Genomic DNA, 9,098 nt, shown 5'->3' with positions numbered 1-9,098 from the left:
TAATTTCAGAATTCTGACTTTAATCTCAGAATTCTGACTTTAATCTTAGAATTCTGACTTTTTTCTCAGAATTCTAACTTATTTCTCAGAATTCTGACTTTAAACTCAGAATTCCGACTTTTTTCTAAGAATGCAGACTTTAATCTTAGAATTCTGACTTTTCTCTCAGAATTCTGACTTTAAACTCAGAATTCCGACTTTTTTCTAAGAATGCAGACTTTAATTTTAGAATTCGGACTTTTTTTTCTCAGAATTCATTGAGTCCTACAGGCTGAATACTGTGTTTTTTCTCAGAATTCTGACTTAACGTCAAAATTTATGGTTTTTTTTTTTTTTTGTTGCTTTTTTTTAATGTGGCCCTAATACTCTTCCGTTCAAAATAGTGATATTTTTACTTGAGTAAAATATTTCTCTTTCACCTCTGGCTGTTTCCTCTATAAACTAAAGTCTGTGACAGCAGCGGAAGTGCGCGCGCGCGCGCTCGCTCACACACACACAGCGGCGGTGTGGTGGGGGAGGGGCGGGGCGAGTGTGCGTCTTGTATAGAGCGGTTGCAAAACAGCACGGATCAATGTGAGAATTAGAGAGAGTTCACAACTGTCTGCTGAAGGACATTTTAGACTCACTCTCTCAGGTAAGACACTCGTGCTTAATGTCAACAACTGCGTTTAGAAACTCTGCCTCTGTTGACATGTACTCGCATGTTTGCGGCCCACGGAACCAGAACACGCTCCTGTGTTAGAATGTTGGGAACGCTACTTTAGCACAGCACAGCACAGCACAGTTAGCCACAGTTAGCCCCTGTGCTGTGCGCGAACATATGGAAATGATATTTATCATCCGCAGCCTCGGACGGAAACGAGTCTGCGCTGATTCCTGCTGCAATCCGGTTTAAACATGTTTAAACAAACAGCTGAGTCTGTGTCAGGCCACGAGAGAAAACCAAAAAAAATACTACTTTTTATTAACACAAAGTCTTATAGTGTAACTAAAACATAATGTCACTTCTCTAAATCACTTAATATTTTCTTCACCCATGACCACTGCCAAGTTGTGAGTAAGTCAAGCTAAATAAAGTTATGTGCTATTTATTAATCTCATTTTATATACTGTAGTTAGTGTGCTCTTTATTCCCTCTACGTAAATTATTCTCTTTAGGGTTTGAAATAGTAGTGAATGTATTGTCTGTGGTGTAAACACTGACCAACTTACACACGCACACACCTCCAGCATGTTGATATGCTGCAATAAGTGTTGTATTTCTGTGTTGGTGTTGCAATGTGGTTTCCGTGTGTTTATGTGTGGAAGTGAAAATTCCATTCACTTCATAGAGCCGTGTGGTGGGTGGTTGCTGGTAGCTGTGAAGATGGCTGGGAATTCAAGATCAAATAACTGGCTAAAATTAGTCACGTGTCAGCTGTGACAGGGAGCCAGTGTCCTGTGTGTCTGGGAGTTTGGTCAGTGTCCACTCAGCAGGAAGCCATGACCTCATAGTGCAAGTCTTCACTGAGTAGAGCGTGTGCTTCAAATCTCAGCTATCTCGATTCACAACTACACGTGATCTCATTTCTAAATGTCAACGATTATTTTGCATTTTATTTAATGAGCTGCATCACAAATAAACAATCCTGTCTTCCTCTCGGAGTTTCTTATCCCCTTCTCTCTCAACATATGAAGCACCTTTACATCATGTTATTGCCTGTATATGTATAAGCCTGTCTGCAGCTACAGAATATAGGAGAAAGTGTGTGTGCTGAGGAGAAATAAATAGTAAATACAAAATGGATGGTGATGAAAACCCAAGTGGTGGCGACGAGAATCACCCAATCACCCGGACATGCTGCTGCTGCTGCTGCTGCACTTTATTTTCTGATATACAAAACAAGCACACTTTCAAAAGAGAAAAAGTGGATACTGTAATCATAAAGAAAAATAGAGTGCACAAAAAAACGTCCATGTTTTTAGGTCTGTCTCACTGACATTTCTATGCTCGACACACAACAATCCATTGTCCTCAGGAAGGCTGCTTCCTGGACGTCCTTGACTTGTTGTGGTTGCTCCTCATTGGCTGAGTGGTGAATGGCACAATTTTGTTTTGGCTGGTGGCCGACCTGCACGACAAGCCGATCTGGGGCATATCGGGTATAAAGACAAAGAATTCATGTAGGAACCTTTTCCCTGGCCTCTGTCTGCACAAGTAGGCTTTGTAGCTTCATCTTGTGTTACCTTTCCCTGCTTATACTTTTATGAAGAAGTATTAGGGCCAGCCAAAAAAAAAAAGTCAGGCAAAAAACAAAACAAAAAAATCTGGCACAAGAGGGGAAAAAAAAAAAAAAGCCAGGCGGAAAAAACCAAAACTGCAGAGACTTGACCACGTACCACAACAAAGCGACCGACGGCTGTCTGAGAGAGAATTTCCGTATTATTATAGCTGATTCTGAAGTACCGCTTAATCGACGCATCTGTCTTTTTTTTTAATATTATTATTATTATTATTATTATTATTATTTATTTATTTTATTCCCCTTGTGCCAGATTTTTTTTCTTTGGCTGATTTTTTTTTTTGGCTGGCCCTAATACTCCCTCGTATACTTTGGCTGGTTTAATGTGCACACAGAGTGATTGAAACACAGCACTGTTCCAAAAATGTACTTTTCTGGCACAATCATTGACCAAAATTGGACCACTGAATTATAAATATGAGCTTTTTGATTTCGGGAGGGTGTATTTTTTTTTTTTTAGTTGGAGTGTGGAGGCTCTCCAAGTCTTAAACTGCAACAACAGCAGCCTGGCAAACGTCTGGAGCAAAGATTGGTTTCTGCGGTGGAAGCTTGCTTTGTATTTTAATGGTTAGTAGATGTGGGTAGGTTTTTGGTTGAGTGCAAGTCCGTGCTTGTGCGCTACGAAAAATACTTAAATATGACTCGACAGAAATGTGGGGTTGTTTGTAACGTTTCAGGACGGAGCGAGCTTCAACATGACTCAGCTGTGGTCTTAACAAGTGATTAATAGTTCATTAGTTGGGAGTTCAAAGTCCCAGGAACCACAAGCGTTAACAAGGTTGTTTGTTGAGATGATGTGAAGGCTACAGATGTGTGTTTCTACATGTGTCCTTATTTATATGCATGTATCATGACTTCATTCACATTTAACACACACACACACACAACTAGAGTTGAACGTGGCAGAAACAGAAATAAAGGTTGACATTTTTCCCCTTTATCTTAGTCTCACTCTGCCATTTATGTTCTTTCACGCGTCATGTCAGAATAAATGTTTTTACCATTTACACGCTCTGTTTTTGTATATTTGGTAGTAAACTAAATCAAACTAATTAAATCCGATTTTAAAGATTTTGAGCAGTTTTTGCTCAGGTGTGTTAAAGGTGATTCATTATCCACACTGTCTAAATAATAATAACACATGTGAGCCACATGCACAGCAGGTGTTTCAACTGTGTATGACTTAATGAGCTGAAATGAGTGAGACTGTGAACTGTTGTCTCGTTACAGTGGTGGGTGGGTGTGATGCCACCATGGAAGGACACAACAACAACCAGCCCAACTTAGACAACCACAATAATCTCTATAAGATACCTGGTCAGGAAGATCAGGTAAGTCTAACCACAACTGGACAGTTGTTCCATTATATTTTGTTATTTACATACCATGTGTACATGTATACAAACCAACACTTGTGAAGCCCACTCACGGGTGCTGTGGTTCAGTGAGTAGAGTGGCTTGTCCTCCACGTGGAGGGTCACAGTGGTTCAATCCTGTGGCTCCTCTAGTCTACATGCAGATGTGTTCCTTCGATAAAACTATAATACTAGAGAGTGTATACATGACAGGTGACCCAAGACAATCTCCTCATCTCTGCCTATATTAAGTTTCAGGGGGATTTTAATTATTATTATAACTAAAATTAATAGTATTTATATTATAATGCGTTGTGTTGTTAAACCTTTTAATGGAACGTTTTCTTGCACAGAAAAATCTGTCCAACTATAAGTACTGCTGCACTCTGGCAAACTTCCGCATTGAGAAGAAGATCGGCCGCGGTCAGTTCAGCGAGGTCTATAAAGCCACATACCTGCTGGAGGGACAACTGGTGGCACTCAAGAAAGTCCAGGTAGAAATCTCTGCGGTGTCTTTACTCAGATTCAACACTGACATTCTACAGTTTGAACTATTTCTCTGTTTGTCAGATTTTTGAGATGATGGATGCCAAGGCTCGTCAGGACTGCGTCAAAGAGATCGATCTGCTCAAGGTAAAGTTGATCAACTCAAGTCATTGTTTGAAGTGTCAAAAGGGCGACCATTATTGCTCCACTGCCCACTGCCTTTAATTCTAGTTAGATTCATTATTTTTGTTTTGGTTTTGTTTATGTTTCTAAATGCCCCCCCCCTCTCTCTCTCTTCCTGTTTGCCCTCTGCAGCAGCTGAATCACCCCAATGTAATCAAATATTTAGACTCCTTTATTGAAGACAATGAGCTCAACATTGTTCTGGAGTTGGCCGACGCCGGAGATCTGTCTCAGATGATAAAGGTGAGGATGGAATCACGCAGATCACGCTGCTGGAAGCCTTGTTTTCAGGGAGAGAAAGACTTTGTGTCAGTGTTCTTACAGATTTTATTTTGTCTCCGATTATACGTCGTACAAACGTGTTGCATCTGAGATGAGATTATTTCTGTGGGTGAATTATTCCCTTATCCATCCGTGTAGTATTTTAAGAAGAAGAGGAGACTAATCCCAGAGAGGACTATATGGAAATATTTTGTCCAGCTTTGCAGCGCCGTGGAACACATGCATTCACGCAGAGTGATGCACCGAGGTAAACACTGACACACACACACACACACCTATCACCTCATCTCCACAATCTCTTACATCTACTGTATCTATAGAGCTCATTACATGCCGCCAACATGGTTCAACACTGCATGTAGACTGTTTAGCAGCACATTATAATTCTATAAATGTGTGTGTGTGTGTGTTTGTGTGGACCAGATATTAAACCAGCCAACGTGTTCATAACAGCGACAGGAGAGGTGAAGCTGGGTGACCTGGGGTTAGGTCGCTTCTTCAGCTCCAAAACCACCGCAGCTCATTCCTTAGGTAACGTGCGCATGCACGCGTCCTTTTTCTCTACACGACATGCTGCGTTTGATCGTGTGACAGAAGTCTGGAACGATCCAAACATGAAAAATTAAAAACAAAAACAGAAAAAAAATAACTCTGGCGTCTCGCGACTTGGTTTCTATGAGAGACGAGAAAAGAATTTTGAGATATACTTTGATCTCTTTTTCCAGTGGGGACGCCTTATTACATGTCACCAGAGAGGATTCATGAGAACGGATACAATTTTAAGTCGGATATCTGGTCCCTGGGCTGTCTTCTCTATGAGGTGAGTCATATACATGTGATCATTATTATCATCATGTTTTAGAATCCCACCACTCAGCTGCCGAAAATTCTGGCAAAAGGTCTGGAGAAAATGCGATATACAGGCATAGTTCCTGGAACTGTATGTTACTCAAGGGCTCTATGGCGCCCCCCTAAGGTGAAAACAGAGGCAAAATTGAGAATTGAACATCCCCAAACTTGGTGGAAAGATGTTATAGACCAAGACGGAAAAAAAAAAGTCGGCCGTAACCATGGCCTCAACTTAACAGGAAGTACGTACGAACGTAAATGAGAAAAGTTGTCAAAAAGTTTTGCGGATTCAAAAGTGAGTTCATGATTCTGTGCAGTCCTAGTTGTACATGAACCACTTCTGTGTTTCAGATGGCAGCGCTGCAGAGTCCGTTCTATGGAGACAAGATGAACCTGCTCTCCCTGTGCCAGAAGATTGAGCAGTGTGATTATCCCCCGCTCCCTCCTGATCATTACTCTGACAAGGTAAACTTTTTTTCCCCCTCAGAGATCAAAAATTTACTCAATGATGACGATTTCACAGTCATGTTATTCTCTACCTGCGGGTAATAAAATATTGAATTATTTAATCTTTAAATAATGCAATAATAAATAAAATATATTTACATTTAATACAATAATGAATCAGTCTATTCTCTGTATAAGGGGGTGGTCAAATGTTTCAATAAAATATGTTAATCCCCGATTTGCCCCAAAGCCTTTGGGGCAAATCTTGGCACTTATAATGTAATAACTGTTTAAAGAGGTCTTATAATAAAAACTTCATTTAGATGTAAAATGCAGAGAAATTAGGTGAAAAACAGAGAAAGCGGCATGATTTAAACTCAAAAGCTGAGTTTTAACATGGGGGTCAATGGGAGCTTGACCAGAACTCTCTGCGCTTTCAAGTGATTTTAAGAAAAGGTGCACGTCATATGAGAATGAAAACAACACACAGGGTTAGGCAACAACAATAGCAACGTTTTTATGTAAAATGTGTCTGTGTAGGTTGGAAATTCCAGACAGGAGAAGAGTTTGATTAGAGATTTTTGTCATAATTTCTTTGGACCTCAGCTCAGTGTGCCACTCTAGCCATACAATACACAATATACATAAAATCTGAAAACATTCCAAAAAAAGGACAAAACTTAAACTGCGATTGTTTAAAAACCGTAGGAGATATCAAAACTTTGATTTCAGTAAATAAAGTCTCAAGTCTTGTGACCCGTTTGAAGTTCCAACCACTTCTCTACGTTAAAGTATGACGACACTGTGAGGCTCCAAAGTAGGTTGAAATAGTTTCCCATTCATGTGTATTCAATGTGTAAATTCTCCGCAGTTTTTTGTCACCGTGGTCACTCCAAACTCTCAGAAAGGTCATGGCACACTATTCCCGATCAAATGGTTTAAAGTAACCAACACTGTTACTTTAAACCTCCTCATTTCAACTCATCCACAGCTGCGGAACCTTGTGAGCATGTGCATCAGCCCTGACCCAGACCAGCGGCCAGACATCGTCTTTGTGCTGCAGATCTCCAAACAGATGCACATGTGGACGTCCAGCACCTGAGCGGCACGCCACCTCTGCTCCGAGCCTCCGAGCGAGAGTCTCGAACCCGCTGGACGACGGCCGCGGCTGCCCTGACACAGAAGTCTTTGCTTCATCTCGACTCGAGGAGACAAGTGGACCGAGATGCTTCAGTGTCCGTGTGAAGAGATGCATTCGTGATGTGGCACGAGTGGGAGAAGGTCGTCGCTCTTTTCTTTAGTTCAGGACATTTTTCATCGAGGACTTCTTTGAAACCTTTTTTGTTTGGGGGGGTGGGGGGGGTGGGTTGCATTCCAAAGTGGTGATGGATCCTGTGTCAAGTCAACTGTGCCATGGAGATGAATATTTTCAGTGTTCCTCATCTATCATTGTTCACTGTACCCATATTATTAATTTTTATAATCAGACTGAATATATAACTAAGGGTTCTCATGGGGAAAGTATATATACACACACACGTGTGTGTCCGAGAATGGTTTCTGACCCCAGTGTGATGGAGTTGATGTGACACATACTGTATATTTATATGCAGCAGAGGTTTTTCTGTGTGGGAGCTCGAGGTGACTGACTGTGGTGGCTGAACCTTTTTTTTTAATTTTATTTTGTTTGTGTAGAGCTGATGGAGCTCCTTTCTCTCACTCTCAGTCATGTTGACGTTTCTCTCGAGAGGATAAAGTGTTGCTCAGGCGTCCACAGGAGTCAGCTCTGAGATCTAAACTCAAGTAATTCAAGAGGTAGATTTATTTCCAGGATCACTGTGTGTGTGCGCGTGTGTTTGTTTTAACCAAGTATTCACTTTAATAGTTTCAGTTTTTATTGTAAAGTGGCTAAAACCCTTTTCTTCCCTCACTGTCCCTACTGGCAGTTTGTATGTGTCAGTATCTAATACGACCACATTCATGACCACAGTGTTGTGTTGGATCAACACAACGACACAATCGTCAGATGAAAACTCAGTCACAACAGAGTTCCTCGCTTCCAGGTGTGCGTTTCTCTCACTGTGAACTCATTCGCGTCGTCGTCCTTTTATTAAGACTATTAATATATTAAAACCTCTGATTTTATCCTCATTTGTTTACTCACCGTGTTGTTGACTAAAATACCTGTGCTGACTTTGCGTAGCGTTACAGTGTTGACAGTGGAATATGGAAGGAAAACCAAGCTGTCCCGTTTGTTGTCGGAGACAATTTAGAAGTGACTTTTCATCGTCCACGTGAAGCTGAAGGAGCCGTGTGTCCTCTGTTCCCTCTGATCATTACAAATCTGAAAACACAAGAGGTTGTTTTTGGTATAGTGGGTTTTTGTTAAGATGTTAAAATTGGAGTTGTTTTATATCATGTACAAGAGCAGGGCGTTGAATTTATATATGCAAATAACAAACCGTCATTACTGTGAAGAAATGCAAACGAACCATGAATAATAAACGAGATGCTGTCAAAGTGATTTGGATCAACGCTGAACCAGAATAGTTCTGAAGACATTTTCCAACTTACCACAACGAACGAATAACTGAACATTTCATTCATCTGGTAATAACATCCTGTATTCTCTGAAAATGAAATAAATGTATTACTTACACACAACTCTGGGATGTTTTCTCTAGAACATTGTATGGTGTCAGTCATCCATCCATTTTCTACCACTTTATCCTCCATGTGAGGGTCACAGGGGGTGCTGTGCAAATACAGGGCTCCTACAGCTTAACGCAAGTTCAATGAAAGACTTTTTAAATGCCACTTGGAGTGACCAATTACACAATAAACAAAAACAACAAAGACAAAACACATTAGTTACAGACAAATTTGCCCAGAGGTTTCAACATAAAACATGAAAACCGTGAGTTACTGAAAAGAGGCATTTGATAAATTATAAAAAAAACATTTTTAAATTATCATTAACAATTCTTTTGAGATTTTCACTTACAAAAAAGAATACAAAAACTCTACTACCTGTGTTAACATTTTCAAGACGTTTGAAAGTTGGATTTTAATACTAATTAAAGCCTCCTTTATAGATGTTTAAGGATCCACAGGAACCCTGAAATAAAATTGATTTGATTAAATTAATCCACAGCAACAAACATTTTGCAAATAAACTCCTCAAACCTCACCACAAAAGACGTAAAACCCATGA

General features: G+C 40.3%; 1 protein-coding gene across 1 annotated transcript; it reads left to right on the top strand.

Moving 5' to 3' along the window:
- The first annotated feature begins 515 nt into the window (after positions 1-515).
- On the top strand, positions 516-8,548 carry LOC122758251 (serine/threonine-protein kinase Nek6-like). The gene is made up of 10 exons (XM_044012276.1): positions 516-634; positions 3,513-3,613; positions 3,991-4,131; positions 4,208-4,270; positions 4,439-4,549; positions 4,727-4,835; positions 5,012-5,119; positions 5,314-5,408; positions 5,789-5,902; positions 6,876-8,548. Exons 2-10 carry the CDS (start codon positions 3,536-3,538, stop codon positions 6,984-6,986), a joined length of 930 nt encoding a protein of 309 aa, XP_043868211.1. The 5' UTR covers positions 516-634; positions 3,513-3,535; the 3' UTR covers positions 6,987-8,548.
- Positions 8,549-9,098: the final 550 nt, after the last annotated feature.

Source organism: Solea senegalensis, linkage group LG21, assembly GCF_019176455.1.
Source record: "Solea senegalensis isolate Sse05_10M linkage group LG21, IFAPA_SoseM_1, whole genome shotgun sequence".
Classification (NCBI taxonomy): Eukaryota; Metazoa; Chordata; class Actinopteri; order Pleuronectiformes; family Soleidae; genus Solea; species Solea senegalensis.
This window is presented reverse-complemented; position numbering and strand designations above follow the sequence as displayed.

Bases quoted from the DNA above. Each gene is read 5' to 3' on its own strand.
- LOC122758251 (XM_044012276.1), top strand. From the start codon at position 3,536: ATGGAAGGACACAACAACAACCAGCCCAACTTAGACAACCACAATAAT. The intron at 4,132-4,207 runs GTAGAAATCTCT...TCTGTTTGTCAG, and splicing joins TGGCACTCAAGAAAGTCCAG to ATTTTTGAGATGATGGATGC. The intron at 4,271-4,438 runs GTAAAGTTGATC...TGCCCTCTGCAG, and splicing joins AAGAGATCGATCTGCTCAAG to CAGCTGAATCACCCCAATGT.